The sequence below is a fragment of the Dendronephthya gigantea genome, unplaced genomic scaffold (assembly GCF_004324835.1).
Source record: "Dendronephthya gigantea isolate DGI-Jeju-01 unplaced genomic scaffold, DenGig_1.0 000004F, whole genome shotgun sequence".
In the NCBI taxonomy this organism is placed as follows: domain Eukaryota; kingdom Metazoa; phylum Cnidaria; class Anthozoa; order Malacalcyonacea; family Nephtheidae; genus Dendronephthya; species Dendronephthya gigantea.
The window spans coordinates 584,483-602,079 of record NW_021163014.1 but is presented as its reverse complement, the minus strand read 5'-3'; the positions used below and the strand labels follow the sequence as shown (position 1 = coordinate 602,079).

Here is a 17,597-nt window from a genome sequence, read left to right as displayed (position 1 = left end):
GTTAACATGTACATATATTCTAAAGCAAGTTTCACCAGGGTGAAGATGATTGTTTTTCGTGATACATTTTAGGATTTTTTTTTTGGCAATATTTACGAAATGTTCTCAAAAAGTTGCCTTTTACTAATAAAATTATCTTCAGTAATCCGATGCCCGCAGACTTAGAAATTCGCCAACTGAATTCACTGTAGAATATTTCAGAAAGGTGAAATTATTTGTCACTTCCCAAATGCGTTATTAATGTACAACAAACCATATTCCACAAAATGAAAATCAGTAGGACAAAATGAAGGATAATCGCCGTCAACTTATTATATAATCATTGACAACACCAATAACCATAAATCCAGAATTCAGAAACTGGACTGATCTGTTGGAATAGAGTTTCTTTGTCGTTGCGCAGGTGCGCACATTAGTTAATGCTCGGGAACTGGTACACGGAAATGGTAAATCCAATAAAGACATGATGATTACAACAAATCCCAAGTTTGAGATACTAAGCATGCCCTCGTCGGAATCATTATGCTGTTATTAGGATCATCTTCCCTTGCTGATACCACAACAAAATAATGTACCGCATACATAATGTATCAACTGAATGTATCATAAAATGAACCAACGCTGGCATCACGAATAGTGTAAGAATTGTAAAGGAGTTTACATCCATTTCGTTCAGAACAGATTATCTCAACTGCATGTTTTAGGCTAAAACAGCCGTGGCCATCAACCTGGCAAAGGTATTGGATCGCAGCTTGCATCATAACGTGCCGGCAAAACCATGACCACACAATATACCAGATGTTGATATATCGTGTGTGTCAATATATTGAATTCAAAGACTTTCATGTTAAGTCGAATATTTTATTAGCATATTTCTTACACATTTTCTAATCAAAATGTTCCTTTATTTTAATTCACAAGCATCAATAAATAATTTTGACGTAATTAATTAATTACAGGCGCTAAAATCAAAGTATAATCATACAACTTGGTTTTGAAGATAAATTCAAAAGCATATTAAATAATCAAGACCAATTTATATTCTACAGTTTCCCGCAGTGAAAATTTTTGCAACTATTTTGACAAAATTGTTCTAATTAAACCGAAATGATAAAAAACTATACCCTCTTTAAGGTTTTTCGAATGATTCGTATAGACTGGCTTTAATTAAAATATTTTAAATTTTTAATACATATATTAATATACTGCTAAAAAATAAATCTTATAGCTATTTCAAAACATGACTTAATGATAAACATGAGCAAACGAAAACTAGGTTTTTCGACCACAGGTCAACCTTGTATATCTATATTGTTCCGCAACTTTATAAAAATATCCTTTGGTCTGAGATACCCAAAAATAGATTTTACCTTCTAATTTTGTATGTAAGATGAATGACCTCAAAATAAGGACAGACCCTAATAAATTTCGCAGAATTATTAAAAGGTCGTTCTTACAGAAAAAAAGTTGTTTTTAAAATTAGACTAGGCTATGAAGCTATACTCACATACGTACAAAAGGAAACTGATATTTTTCCCTTCCAGTAATAATCGCATGCAAAATTAAGAAGCTCTTTAAACATACCGAAACAGTGTGCTTTATCACATAATTTTGGTCACCAATTGGCTCAATTTATTTAGTCCTATTTTATGCACTATCCTGTCCTTATTTTCAGATCAGTGGCGGTAAAGATTTGCATGTAATTGACATGGTCGTGCATGGTATTTCACTTAATCCACAGAATTAAGCCGAGCGACTTCGGATCGAACTTTATATAAGTTAAAAATATATTTCGATTCATTACTGAAAACATCCTCCTGAATAATACAAAAATTAGGAATCCCAAGATAGCTTATATTTTCTGAAACAGTTACATATCACTTCAAAAGACGAAGTATAACAAAAAAAATTAACGATTTTTAGGATTTTTTGTTCCCACAATAACAGTTTATGATAAGTATATTTTGGCTGTATATAGGAAATTAAGCGGTATTTTTTATGAATTTTGGACTTATTTTCATGGAAAAAGTATTATAATTATTTGATTTATTTTGATCCAAAACTAATCTCGCGTCATTTAACAAAAAAAATCATGGTATGTATAATTAACACTTATTTACTACGAACGAAGGAAACGTTATGTTTTGTGGACCCGAGACCTGTCGATATTTCACGAGACGAAGCCGAGTGTAATATCGATGGTCGAGGGTCCACAAAACATAACGTTTTCTGAGTTCTCAGTTTACATTACACTTGTCAAAGAAAGACCAAACTACAACGTAAACAACGAAATATCTATTCATAATTTCAAATGGATAAAAGTTGTTATTTCCCATGAGATAACACGTTATCTCACTCTGCAGGGGGTCGTGCTGGCGACATCAAAATTTCGTCACTCCGCGTGATTCGCTCTCGACCAATGAAACGCTACGAACACCAAACTTTGACAAGTGATATATAATAATATAAATGCGTTGCATGGAATAGAATGCTTGAATCAAACGTACTGTTTGCATGTTTTCATGATAATGAAATGAAATGTTTTAAACATCAATGCTAAATAACGTAGCTACTTAAGGTGGCTCCCTACAGTTTTGAGAATATTGAAAACTATTGATTTAAATTGAAATTTTTGGCAGGAAATTTCTTGCTAAACGAAATAAAACTTTCCAGATATATTAACCAACATTCTAACAGTCAGAAATTCCCCATAAGCATGACGTCATTACTGTTGTTATGGTAACAATGGCGATTCAATATGGCCGACATTTTACCTTATCACGCATTTTACTCGAAAACAAGTTCGGTTACCCCAATTTTTTATTTTATAAAAAGTTTTCTTACAAAAAAATGGAAAATTTGAACGAATTAAAAAAAATTCTATAGAGCCAAAATTATTAAAAATTAAAAAACGTAATTTTTCGTTATAGAAATTTTTTGGCTCTATAGAATTTTTTTTAACTCGTTCAAATTTTCCATTTTTTTGTAAGAAAACTTTTTATAAAATAAAAAATTGGGGTAACCGAACTTGTTTTCGAGTAAAATGCGTTAATAGGTAAAATGTCGGCCATATTGAATCGCCATTGTTACCATAACAACAATAATGACGTCATGCTTATGGTCAATTTCTGACTGTTAGAATGTTGGTTAATATATCTGGGAAATTTCTTTTCCTTAGCAAGAAATCTCGTGCTAAAATTTCAAATCAAAACAATAAGTTTTCAAAATTTTTAAAAATTTTAGGGAGCCACCTTAAATGCAAAGCATTGCTAAGAAATAAAATATTACCTGATGTATCAAAAATTCAGGTATCATTAATAAAAGCTGTGCACCCAACCCTGTCCACCCTGTGCACCTTTTGAACCAAATACCAGCCCCAAATATGTTTTTCAACTCAATATAAAATATTCATAACTCAGAAATTTTCTTTACCAACAATAATATACCATATTAAACGGAAAATATGTCTAAACTCTCTGTAACTCTCACCATTAGACTGTAGTTTCTTCGCTTTCAAATTCCACGTTTTCCTCTAGAAATCTGCAGGCATCATCCCTTCCGTTCTTTCTCAGAGCCTCGTACAGTTTATCGACAGTGGCGTCGTTTGATGTACCCCAAGAGTGAAGCATTTCTTTACACGAAGTTTCAATGTTAGCTTCAAAATTAAGAATACTGAGGTAGGATACACCAAGTTCAGCTGCAACAGCTCTCCAGTTATTTTGCGTCTTTGGGTTTAACAGTGCGTGAAGACCCAATATAATTCTTGCAGGCTGTTCGCGAAGTAACAAACCTTGAAACAGGAAAAATATAATACGACGTTAAAATAGGCTGGCGATACAAAGCCTTGCAGCTTTTAAACAAAAACAATGGCAGTAATACACTTCATTTCATGCATTATAGTTTCCCCAAACAAAATTCAGGTCAAAAGATATTGCATGCATGGATGGAAACATTTTGTTTTTCATGTTAGCAACCTTAAAAGCCACAAAGGAAACACACATACAGTACTGTCCAGAAATAACCTAACACTACGGTTGCGGTTCTGCTGCGGTTAGATTGCGGAAGACCGATAAAAACCGCAAACTACCGTAAGGAAAAAAAACGATTGCGGTGCCCTTCGCTTCCGAACGGTTATTCCTTCGGTTCCGAACGGAATGTTATGAACAGCTGAGAACGACAACACAATAATCATATCGAAAACAATATAGAAATTTCTGTCAGACCGAGTTAAACCGTCTCACGTGGTTCGACCGTCGGTTCAACCGCAATCAGACCGAGGTTTCACCTTGGTTAACCACGGTTTTTATTAGGTTATTTTTAGACAGTACTGTTTTTATTGGCATCTTGAAACATCTCCGTATACCGCAAGTAAATTGCATGATTTCATTAAAAAGGTAACCTATATGTACACTTAAACGACCAAAAAACTGCCCCGAATAGATAATGAATCACCAGTCTTCTTTATCACCAGAATTTCTTATTTCTTTATAATTCTATATACCCTAATTGTGATCTTTTATTCTAAAATTACGCTTTGCATGTGATATATCACAAAAAAATTCCAAACCTCCAAACGAAGTAGTTCTGCCTCGAGATTCTGTGATGATATTAAATCCATAACCTGCTCGATATGGGCATGTTTCTTGCTTCCTTTTGCAGTAGAGTAGAATTAGGCAGACAATAAGAGTCAGTGCTATCAGCGTCACAATTATTACGATTAATATGGGCTCAAATTTACTTGGTTTCGTGGAATCCTCATGAATATGTTTTTCTAAAAAGACGGATAAATTGGTTAATATACGAGAGGCGATTTCAGTAAATCTCTAACTTAGATACGCTGACAAAAATGCATAATATAGATTTAAACTGACGAATTCATGAACAAAGTTCAAGAAGTCACAAATTTTACAAAAGTGCACGAGGAGTGTAGTAGAGGAAAATTTCCAAACGTAGACAGTCAATTGCACCTGTGATTTCATTTCGTTCCTGTATCATACACGTGATGCTAACATCCTGAAGATATTAGAAGGCCACAGCGCTGATTAAGGATACTCTTCCGAACGTTCTATCTATCGTTCTAACGTTAGATAAAATCGAATGTGCCAAATGATATGTACTACGATTCGTCGAAACAATTTTGCGCATGATTCGTAGTCAGGAAGTTTATTTTGACAGAGGTGACGTAATAGCCTCGTTATGATGCATATATTAGTCGGTGCACTGATAGCCGTGCGCTTGTGTTCTATGACTTGCGATTAAGAAATACTCTTCCGAACGTTCTATCGTTCGAACGTTAGATAAAATCGAATGTAGCAAATGATATGTACTTCAAAAATATTCGTCAAAACAATTTTGCGCAGGATTTTTTCGACGCTGACGAAGCGAAAGGCTTATATTGAACTTTTAATTCTTTCGCGCATTTAAAATTAAATTTTGCTCTAATCAAACATTAATTGACAACAATACAATTAAAAGAGAAGAGTGTAAGATATAATTACATAACTAAATGCATTATAATTAACGACTAGAGTAAATAGAGACAATCAGAGGTTGCATTCGCTGATTCCTTTTTAAACAATTATGCAAAGCCAAATTATTTAAATCGCGTAAATCTAACGGCAAAGAATTCCATAGTTTAGCCCTATCATAACTAAAACCTTTTTTTTAATTTTTCTGTTCTAGGTTTTGGTAACTGTAATGAGGTTGAGGAGCCCCTCAAGTATAATCCATAACATTGTGTTTAGGGGCAAATAATTCAGTCAGGGGGCTTGGAGCTGAATCATGTAAAACTTTAAACATTGTTATCGCTTTTGACTTAGTACGTTGGGTCCAAGTCCAATTCGTTTAATGTTTGAGAAGCAAGAGTGTCATTCGTCATGTTCGTTTGTACTCTCGCTGCTCTATTCTGAAGTCTTTGAAGCCTTTGAGATAGACCCGAACCTAGTGTATCCCATACCTCACTGCAGTATAATAATAATCAAAGGAATATAAATAGAGATCAATGTATCCCTATTAACACAATTCTTAATTCGTTTTAAAATACATTTATCTTTAAGTATTGTAAAATTAAAATAGCTACCTTCTGTTTTCAAATTAGGTGTGCTTTCCTCAAAGGTTTGTCGTTGTGGGGTCGTGGGGAAAAAATCGCGAGAGCAGACAGCATCATTTGTTGAGGAGCACTGCTTTTCATACAGTACACAATCTCTGCACCTAACGCACTGCTCATAGCAATTGTCCGTTTTGTTAGAGAAATAACCCTGCAAAAAGAATAAAAGATAAGTGCATGGGGTTTCATGCGAAGCAACAGTTGTTGCATTGACTCAATGGAGTAATATCATCGCTTATCGTTTCACCCATGCAAAAGGCGATGAAACACCATTCTTAGACAAGAAAACGATTTTAATCGAGTCAATGGCAACATGTAAAAAATCGAAATTAAATGTGTATAATATGGAAGGCTACGAGAACGAAGAATTGATCAGGATCGCATTTCCACCGTATCTACGGTGAGTCTTAAGGCGATCCTTCATTACCGTCCGTTTCTCCCGCACGCGCCAAGCGGCCATGCGCTCGTGACGGGCCTCAAAAACAAAGCGCGCTGGAGAATCGCCTTTAAACCGGAATTGCCTTTAAACCAGCGTTTAAAACATAAACGTATGTATATATCATACGAATTGCTCAGACTGGGTCGTTTATGATTTTCTACAATGAAAAAAAGCTAAAATGCATGCAATAATATGATTATAATATTCTTGCATAGTTGCATTGTGACAATCGATAAGTAATTTAGCTTGTAGGTACACCACGTAGCTTCTTAATACTGCAAAGCTTTCGGTCCGTTAACCCGGGCCGTCATCAGTGCAATTACCTCGTTATAGTCGTGATTTGTTAGCTCTCGCCATTAATTAAACGACTTTCACTTACCAAATAATTATGAAAAAGAAATAGTTCTAATTAATTTGCATCTTTGACAAGTATTTAGCTAGCATACATTGAAAAGACCACGCCACGTACTATTTAGCGGCTTACCCTTTTGGGCGATAGTTTGATGTTTATAGATTTCAAAAGATTCACTCATATTACGAGAGACGGTATACTTATCATTCGCTAAAATGCTTGCATCTTTCCATTTAATGCGATGGTCCACGCATGGTGAGCTACAGCAGACTTATCCAGTTTACCTTTCTCGCAGTTCGTCTTATGTTCTTTTAGACGTATTGAGAGATTTCTACCGGTCTCTCCAATGTAAACCAAACCACATTCACATGAAATGCGGTACACACCAGGTTTCTGAAGTTCATCGACGCCATCCTTGTGCGTGTAAAGAGCGCGAAATAATTTGTTATTGCTTGAATAGTATATCTTGTATTCCAACTTCTTTTAAAATCCGAACGATTTTATACGAAGCTGGACCAATATATATGGTAAACAGACAGAGGATAGATATTCAGTGTCTTGTTTATAATTATGTCTTTGCTGTTTGTTCATACCATGATCTATGAATTTCTTACGAAAACCATTCATGTGTAGAACATTTTTCAAATGCTGTAACTCTGAGTCAATGCTATATTTGAATCACAAATGGTTTTAGCACAGTTGATTAATGTTTCGCATTACCGATCTTTTAATGCTAGGATGGTGAAATGAATTATAATTCAGATACATGTCAGTGTGTGTTGGTTTTCTATAAACTTTATGACCCAAAGTCCTGTCCTCTTTTATATCATATTTGATATCTAAGAAAGATATAGAGTTATCTTTCTGTATGTATAGCATTAATATGATCTCAAAATTTATTCAAATTTTCTAAACCATGCAACCAGACACTTAATGTGTCATCTACATATCTAAACCAGAAACCAGGTTTTAAACATGCTGTAGCTAGAGCTTTCTTTTCAAATTCTTCCATGAATAAGTTGGCCATAACTGGTGATAAAGGACTACCCATACGGGCACCATGTGTTTGCTCGTAGGATTTTTCCCGCCACTGAAAACTAGTTGCATTTAAGCACAATTTCGATAGTTTATATATACTTTCGGGAGAAAGGCTAGACCTTTTAGACAGCGTATCATCTGAAAGCAGCCTGTCTTTCGCAATGTTACACGCCTCATCTATCGGCACATTAGTAAATAAACTAACTATTTAGCTATAGATTGTAAGTCGGTGAACCTTGAGATGCAACTATAGGCCTAAGAGGTACACCTGATTTATGTATTTTGGGTAAACCATAAAATTTAGGACACACACTACTTGAAGGTCTCAAGTAATCATGAAGCTTTTGAGACAAAATACCTGATTTTCTAATTCAAATAGTTTAGAACATACTTTACGTTCAAAATTGCCTGTAGGATCTCGTTTTAGCTCTTTACTTTCATATTCTAAACGACTTAATAAAACCGTGGCGTTTCCCTTATCAGCCTTTCAAATATGTATAGACTTATCTGCCCTTAGGTTCCTCACTGTATCCTTCTGCTCCTTGGAAAGATTAGATTGCATGGGTAAAGTTGTAGCTATGTCGCAAAATCTCGGTTATTTCAACGCGAATATTGGATGAAATATCCTCCCTGAGACGATTCAATTTTGGTTCCAGATGTTGAACGGTTTCTTCTTCAGGAATCTTGTGTGGTAAAACTGCGAAATTTAAACCCAATGCCAAGACGTCTTCAACCGGCGTAAGTTTTTGCGCACTTTGGTTAACAAAAGTGCTTCTTAGAGTGCCATTAGCCAAATCTTTTTGTCTTCTTTTATCTTTTGATCCTTTGGACGTCAATCTTGTGTATTTGGCTATCTGTGCGGAGCGTGCTTTATTAAAGATACGCGTAAAAGAAAAATCTATCATTCTTTTTGCAACAGCAAAATGTTATTCCTCAAATGATAGCCAAAGCTCTTCTGTAAGAGTAGCGATGTTGTCATCCACTCTGCTTAGTTGTTTGCGCGTCCAAGCAATTCTTTCTCGTAACAGTACAAACTCGGCTTTCTTCAAGATTTTGCCTGCATGCTTAGTATGGAAACAATTAACCATGCGCAAACCTTTCGGAACAACTTCGTCGTCTCGACCTCTTCAGGAAGGTTAAGTTGTTGATTAATCTTGAACGTTGTTGTGAAAGCCGGTCAAGTCGTTTAAGTTCTTTTTGAAAATACTCTCATATATACTGTAGAGTTCTGCAATAATATTCTTGTAGCCTATGTTTGCATGGTGACAATCGATAACTAATTTAAATGCATTCCATGTGAATGTGGTTTGGTTTACATTGGAGATCGAGACCGGTAGAAAATACGTCTCAATACGTCTAAAAGAACATAAGACGAACTGCGAGAAAGATAAACTGGATAAGTCTGCTCTAGCTCACAATGCGTGGACTTATGATCATCGCATTAAATGGAAAGATGCAACCATTTTAGCGAATGATAAGTATACCGTCTTTCGTAAAATGAGAAAATCTATTGAAATCTATAAACATCAAACTATCGTCCAAGAGGGTAAGCCGCTAAATAGTACTTGGCGTGCTCTTTTCAATGTCTGCTAGCTAAATACTTGTCTAAGACACGCGAATTAATCAGAATTATTTCTTTTTCATAATTATTTAGTAAATGAAATCGTTTAATTCATGGCGGGAGCTAACAAATCACGACTAACGAGGTAATTGCACTGATGACGGCCCGGGTTAACGGACCGAAAGCTTTGCAGTATTAAATACTTACGTGGTGTACCTACAAGCTAAATTACTAATATGATTATACTTTAACTAAATAAAATCAAGATCCTATAAGCAACTATACATGGTGCATGTATGTGCACCCATTCTCAGGGAATGCAAAATAACGTTCCGCCATGCGTATAAAATGATACTACACAGGATTGCAAGCAAAGAAAAATAACTGGACATTAAAGTCATTCCCTCATCATTAGCTACAATAACGAATCTTGCAAAACAAGAAAAAATAACCCCAATGTATCTCACACTAACCTTTTGACATGGAGAACAAATAGTTTCGTCTGTGCAGGGCTTCTCAGGATATGTCCCAGGACGACATCGTTTGCAATCTCTGCACGAGTCTGTTGCTCTGTCATGGAACTGGTCCAAATTCACGCACCCGCATTGGTTATTCACTGTTGAGTTGCAGATTTGAACCAGTCCCATTGTTGGTTTGCAGTTATGGTCATTACATGGGGAACATTCTTCTCTGGAGTTCCAGTCTGAGGAGAATGTGCCAACCTGTGAAAAAGAGAGGCGCATTGTTAGAATGATAACCGCATGGACTAGTTTATTCTATTTAATTTTCTTAGATTCAGTGGATAGCATTTAAAAGATGACCATAAAAAACAGAATCAATATCTTCTCGAAGAAAAAAGTAGATATCATGATATTTTTGACGGTAACTACGGCATTTGTATTACTGTTTAAATTTTGCAGGACGATATAGGCTTAATTGCCCATTTTTCAACTTTTAATAATTTTTACGAGAATAACTTTGTTCACGTATATATCGCTGGAGCGCACTCAAAAAATCTATACGGAGTAATCGGCCGAATAATGCGAACTGAAATGTTCAATGAGTCGGAATATTTCATGTTTTTGGTTCATGTTTCAATTATTATTATTATCTATTATTTATAATGATATTTTAGAACGAAGGCTCTTCAGGGCACTTACGCACCTAATTTTCAAGATGCGTTCGTTTACAGGGTATTAAATTCAAATATACTAAAGAAAAATATACAAATAAATTACCAATCCCCCTTGATATAATCATAGTAGACAACGAAAATTGTATCATTCTAGAGAATAGTAATCGAGAATAGATCTAAACTTTTTGCTACTCATGCCTGCGTCTTTGGCCTCTGGGGGTAAATTATTCCAGGACGAAAGAGCTGTGTAGCTTATGCTTTTTTCATGCAATTTGTATTAGGTTTATCAAAGCTGAAATCTCGGTTGTTGCTACGGAGGTTATACCTTTAGTTTGTTTTAATATCAAACATGTTCGTTCACTTCGTTGTGGTAATTGGCATTTTGTTGTTCTTAATCTTATGCGTAAAAATTAGTTTCTTTCATTTAAAGTGTTCTTTTGGGGATTGCCAGTGAAGATTTTTCAAAATGTCTCCGGATCTCGTTTCGTATATTTTATCAGTAATTACGTGTGCTGCTCTGTTTTGCAATTTTTGTAATTTGTCAATTAAGTCATCACTGCAGTTGTCCCATACAAGGCATTATAGACTTTTGTCAATGTTGTTTTTGGAACAAATTTCCTCATTCTCCGCAACGTGCCAATGCCTTTTGAAATTTTTGTTTGAATGTTTTCGATTTGCCTTTCTCAAGTAAGATGTTCATCTATAACAACACCTAGAGTTTTAGAAAATCTTACTCGATCAATTTTTTTTCACCTTCGTTGATTTCCGGCTCGTTTTAAAATATTAAAGAGCTTTTGCCTAGATCCGATCACCATGTGTTATATGTATTAGTTTGATTATTGCCAAATCGTGCGTGGATTAGGCGAACGGGGTGCTTTAGAGGCCTATATTAAACCTAATCCTACAGCACCCCCTTTGCCACCTCCCCCCCCTCAAACATGGAAAGACGCAGCAGTTGCAGCGAGATTGCGAGTACAAGGACTCAATTGTTTAGTATTGCATGTACAACATTATATCAAGTTTTGTTGGAGACTGAGACTGGTATCTAGTTATAGGTTAATCGTAGTCAGGAGGTTGATTTTGACAGAGGTGACGTAATAGCCTCTTTGGGATCCATATATTAGTCAGTGTGAGAAAGAGAGAGAGAGAGATGTGTATGTAATTGTGCACTGATAGCCGTGCTCTAGTGCTCTGTGATTTGTGATCATTCAATAAATATATTTTGAAAACTGCAATTGACTGTGACTTGTCGGGGACTACAGTTTAGAGGCATCCTCGAGACATGTAATTGCGCGAGCTATAGTAAAAAATTGAATTATTCTCATGGCGTCAATTTTGCGCGCCTGCATGCTAGCGAAAACAGAACTTCTTGATCTTCTTCTTGATCTCAAAAAATACGCATGCATGCTCTGTACAAGTTTACTTGCTCTCTGCCAGCGTTCGAAGTCCGACCAAACAAAACTCGACAGATATTTCATTTCTCTCAGGCCTGCCCTTGGTATTTCTTTTTACGTTCGAAAATGTTTTCTAAAATCATATATTTTTGGAATCACAAGAACTACGTATTTTTCCGACGACTTACGACCTCAAACCCGGCTGCAAATTATTTTTAAATGTTGTTCTACCGGTAACAAGGCCTTACCATGCAAGTTTCACAAACTGTTTGTGTTGTTTCATTGCAGTGATTTTGTACGAACTTTCCAGGTGGACATTGGTCGCAGCATCTACCAGAATGAACATATTTTAGCAAGAGACATGAAGAATAGACGTAATCAGTCCCGCAAACCAACCAATATAGAATCTAGAAAGAAATGAATTGAGAAATGAAATTAGTAAGTGTAGAGCTGGATTCTAGGTAGGCCTTTTTGTAGGTAGCCCTTTCGCGGGCTTGATTACGATGCATGTCTGTCCACCGAGTTTGTTTATCTACGAAAGAGACTGGGGAGGGTCAATATTCTGTCAACTCGATCCGGGTAAATTATTCGCAGTAGTGTTCATTGATTATTCTTTTATATTTGTTTTGTTTTTATTGTATTTACAGCTTTAGTTTCTGATCTGCTCATTTGGCGTTGTAATGCGCATCAAATTTACATTGTATTGCGTTCACAACAGCAAAGAGAGTACATAGACAATCCCGTTATTTACGTTTCGGATATATATAAAGTCGACGTCGCGACGAAATGTTGCTGCGTTTTGTGCCAATTTGTGGTTTGTTTGAGTTTCAAGAGGCAAGTGTTCAGACGTTTTCAGACTCAGTGTAACCTTCCATTGAAGATATAAAAAGTCGACGAAATGTAATGTCGCTTTGTTTTGTGGTTTGTTTGAGTTTTAAGAGGCAAGGTTCAGACGTTTTCAGACACAGTGTATATAACCTGATAACGAATCAATAATCTTTGGCATAGTGTATAATCTTACTGGAACAATAATTATCCTCCGACAATTATGTCCGACTAGCAGTCAATTCTCTCACTTATTAACAATCATGCAGTGAAACTAAGTGAATTTAATAATATTCTTGTATGTTTGGATGTTTAACTACTTACGTGGTGTACTAATCAGTTATGCATTCATTTGAATCTACATCAATGATTTATAGTATCGTTCAAACACAACCAGGTTAGCTAAATCATATAACATTCATTGTTCGACGAAATAGCGAATGTTGTTATCATTTTACAAAGACACGCTGATAATCAAAGGACATCAAAACAAAATAATTTGAAAACGTCTGAAACCTTCTTTTTCCCCTTCCAAACTAAGCTTTATGTTATCAGACAATGTGTGCCACCATCATGGAGCCTTACTCTCTTTTATTCTGTCCACCTATTTTTTTTCAAAACTAAACATGTATTTGCTATCTATTTGATTTTAATACAACAAAAGATATAGATGGTGAAATAAAATCGATTTTGTTATAACCTGCCACGGTCAGATTTTCCCATCTACAATCTAATATTCACCACACATTATTTAGAAGTACGTATTAATTCTTTGAATCACACCAAAATTAAGGAAATATATGTCTAAAACAAATAATGTGAGTAATATCTTTCGTAATCGTTGTTATACCACCAATTCCTGCTAAAAGTGGGAACAAATTCCCAATTATTATTCCTTGTTTCATATTATGATTGTTCAGTTAACACTGAACTATAAAATTTGCCGAAAGCTTGCCGAATTGTACCGAGTATGTTCGGAAGCTAGTCGTGCATTCGAAGCTGCGATCACAGCAACTATAGTTGACACGGTCAGCGTGCAGATTATTGCGCAATTGTTACTAAATATAGTAACGTTCCGACACGGTGCAAGTGTAGCAAACCAATCACAGGGCAAGCTTTTGCCACGTGAGCCACGGTGCGACACGGTGGCCTGTTTTTGATTGCGCAATAAGCATGATAAACAATAAAGTTCGACACTTCTCGATTTCGAACTCGGATATAGTTTATACATAACACGTTAAATTGGTCTGTTCGCTGCATCCTGGCTGATTCAGGCTGAATCGAATGCATTAATACATAAATCCGTCAAAATTTCTCAAAAGCAAATCTAAGCGAACATATTTCAGGGGAAATATCGCTCTTCAGGCTACAACATGATGGAACTATTACTAAAGAAAGGCTTCGCTCGCTCGCGTACAATCGCAACGACAATTTTTAAACTGCTATTTCCCAAGAGACTAATACTGAAAATCTTTACTTAATGTCCTTGTAAGGTAAGATTTTTAGGTTTTAAATCGAACAATAGGCGCTCTTCTTTATAAGGGAAAACGGCCACACCGGTTCAGTTGTATTTCGGTACAGACAGATTACTGGTATTTAAAGTGTTTCAAGAACTCTGCATTCAAGTATATCGAGTTATTTACATCTGCCTAGCACGGGAAATGCAGTTTCACCGCTATATTTTTAGCAAAATACTCTATTTCAATTTAAAATATGACCAGTCTGACCTTTTTGGCCGCTTAATGGAAGCGCCCTATAATACAAATTTGCATTTACGCTGTAGTCTGTGAATAATTTGTGCATGCAAAATCACGTTATGTTAATGAAATATCGGCAAATATACCTTACCCAAAATTTTGAAAATGGTTTTGTGGTTTTATGAAAGTACAGGGATTGTTTCGGAGGGTCCATAGCCCCTTCACTATTCGCCCCAACCCCCCCCCCCCCCGGAAAATTTTAGTCCTATATGACACGGTCAGATTTTCAGCTGGATCCTCGCCTGATAACTGTATTCAATTAGCTAACCGGGGCCTTTTTGACCTTTCGTATGGAAAAGATTAGAAAGTAAAACTATAAGCATCATTTAATATTTACTCCCCACTATATATAGCAGCCTGTCGTTTGACATTGAATACAACTTGAAAATTTTAGCCATAGCGTTATCGCAGCCATTATTTTAGAGGCTACCCACATATACGCATTGCGTACCTATATTTATACCTGTAGTTGAAATCATTTTGAATTAGAATCCGCTTAATCATATTACTATATGAATCGCTCAATGAATAGTTATTTGAGTGGATTTGTCGTGTTCAGCCGCGTATAAAAATCTGACAAGACGAATAATGTCTATAAGTACAGTGTAAGTGCCAATTTTATCTACTTATCACTTTGAATCTGACCGAGGAAATTATTACTAAGAAGTTTCCTTATCCAAGATTGTTATTCTATCTAATATACAAAGAACCTCTATACTATAATATTTGTTTTGAACATATTTCAAGTCAGCGGAGGCAGCATGCATGAGAACATTGTTTCGCTATATTGTGTGTTAATATTTACATATTGATGTAAACATTGACTGTAAACGCAATCAATTTGCCAAAGCTTTCTGCAGGGTCAGGATGTCTAAAAAGCGAAAAAGCTTTCAATTGGCCCTAAACGTTACTTATCTAGATGTTATTGATACACTCCAAATAATGCCAATAATGACGAATGTTTTCTGTTTATATAATTGTATGTCATGTTACTAGGTCATCTCGCTTATATTTCGTTCTGATCCACACAGTCGTGATCATTTAGGGAGCTTCTATATCATCAGGAAATGATGAGAACAAAACAACTTTATTTACCAGCCGGCAAAAAATTGTGGCGATGGCACACAGCTATAGCGTTCAGTTAATCACACAATACCATGCAGTACGAGATACCAGAATTGAGTTCTGATTTAGCACGCCGTCTTACTTTGTAATATAGCTCTAACTTTTATATTATATTCGTGTAAATCAATTATGATTTTTGGCACTTCACTCGAGGCAGGTAAATTCTAGAGGTTTAAAGGGTCTTAATTTCGAGTGGAATATACGTATATATATATACGTGTGATGCGGTTTCAAATTTTCTGTAATAGCCCCGTGAATATACTATAAATAATAGCGTGTATTAAATTTGAATACAGTACACGTAAGTACTCACCGTAAGCACTGCTTGAATTTCCATTTTTTTAAAGTTTAATGCCACGAAATGTCAATCTATAAAGTGTAAACCAAACAACATAAGTACACAAGTATACTTATCGATACTTTTGTGTTTTGCGAAGGCATATAGGTTACATTAAACGGTACTTGTTATTTAACATGAATATGAACTGCGGCTCTACAGAGGTTTCCTATACAACGGGTATAAGATAACTTTTTACCAAAAATATCATGTGAAATACGTTATTGTTCATTCCTAACTAAGGCTAACTTGTGTCAGTTTATCAACGGAACTTGGATTGTAAATACATTAAATATTGTAAAAAAGAAATCTTGCATATTTCATACATAAATTAGCTAAATTCTGACTCAAAGAAATATTTCAGTCGGATTTATTGTGTCATTGCACCATCTTGACAATCTTGACAATCATATTACGAACGATAGATTAGTGTTTTAGGCTCCATATACCACAAGTCTATTATATTTAGGCCTACCTACTAAATTCATATAGCATACCTAAGGGCCGGTTGTATGAAAGCCGGATAGCACTATCCACTGGATAGTGATTTTTTATACAGTATTGTGTACAGGGTGTATAAAAATTATTATTGCTCATTATAATTGCTTTGCTAAAGATCGAATATTGATCCGTATTTACGTTTGCGTTTCTTTGATACTCTGACTTCGACTTTAAATTTGGCACATTCCACGTATTAAGACTCTTATAATAAAATTTATTCGGCAAGCATATTAGTTTGGACATTCGATTAAGTCAGTCAACCAAGAAATTTCCCGTTATACAAAATCAATATAACTATGAAAAAAAAATACTTTAAAAATAAGCAAAAAAGGCAGTAGATTGTAATACACAATATTATACAGGTCGTTTTAAATGCGGTATCAAAAAAAGTACAAGCTCAGCGCATTCCATGGCTCAAATTACGGTTGTATATAGTCCATGGAAATTATGGCAGATATAAAATAAAATATCGCCTAAAACACTTACATTCCCAATATTTAAAAATGTGCTAGGTGAAATTCTCTAAGATCTAGACATCTACTGCCAGAAGAACATTTGATATTCGTATATGGTTATATAAAACTTCACTAGCCGTGTCGGATATGCAATTGAATATTTACATACATAAATACACTTGAGGTAGTGCAAAGTTTAAGTTAATACTGTATCCACTTTTGCCTTTAAAGGAATAAGATTATGGGCCGAAAATGTATTGAACATGAGAACAATTCAACGTTCGAGTAAAAATAAATCAGTTGCTTACTTTTACTGCCTGATACCACACATCACACATGCAATCACACATATAAGAGAATATACATACACAAATTTATCTTTACCTTAAGTATTGACAGAATATACAGGTTCGACACGGATACCCTATAATGATATCAGTTGTGTTGAGATCTCAAAGAACAAGCATTAACACTGCATGCAATTGTTTCAAACATTAATATTACCTTGTATATTGCTCTCGTGTGATCCTATCTTGAGTGAGTGGGTCTGCATCACGGGCGTTCTTTGAGAG

The 17,597-nt window shown here is 35.3% G+C and overlaps 1 protein-coding gene across 1 annotated transcript; it reads right to left on the bottom strand.

Annotated features, from left to right (window-relative positions):
- Positions 1–2,396: 2,396 nt before the first annotated feature.
- On the bottom strand, positions 2,397–17,597 carry LOC114515662 (tumor necrosis factor receptor superfamily member 16-like). Its single transcript, XM_028534959.1, has 9 exons — positions 17,530–17,597; positions 17,410–17,449; positions 16,046–16,101; positions 12,274–12,432; positions 9,970–10,218; positions 6,080–6,257; positions 4,568–4,771; positions 3,252–3,790; positions 2,397–2,572 (listed from the first exon to the last, which is right to left on the bottom strand). The coding sequence occupies exons 3-8, from the start codon at positions 16,067–16,069 to the stop codon at positions 3,492–3,494; spliced, it is 1,113 nt and encodes a 370-aa protein (XP_028390760.1). The 5' UTR covers positions 16,070–16,101; positions 17,410–17,449; positions 17,530–17,597; the 3' UTR covers positions 2,397–2,572; positions 3,252–3,491.

Bases quoted from the DNA above. Each gene is read 5' to 3' on its own strand.
- LOC114515662 (XM_028534959.1), bottom strand. From the start codon at position 16,069: ATGGAAATTCAAGCAGTGCTTACG. The intron at 6,258-9,969 runs GTTAGTGTGAGA...TTCTTTTTGCAG, and splicing joins TTTGTTCTCCATGTCAAAAG to GGTTATTTCTCTAACAAAAC. The intron at 3,791-4,567 runs GTTTGGAATTTT...TCCTGTTTCAAG, and splicing joins CAGAACTACTTCGTTTGGAG to GTTTGTTACTTCGCGAACAG.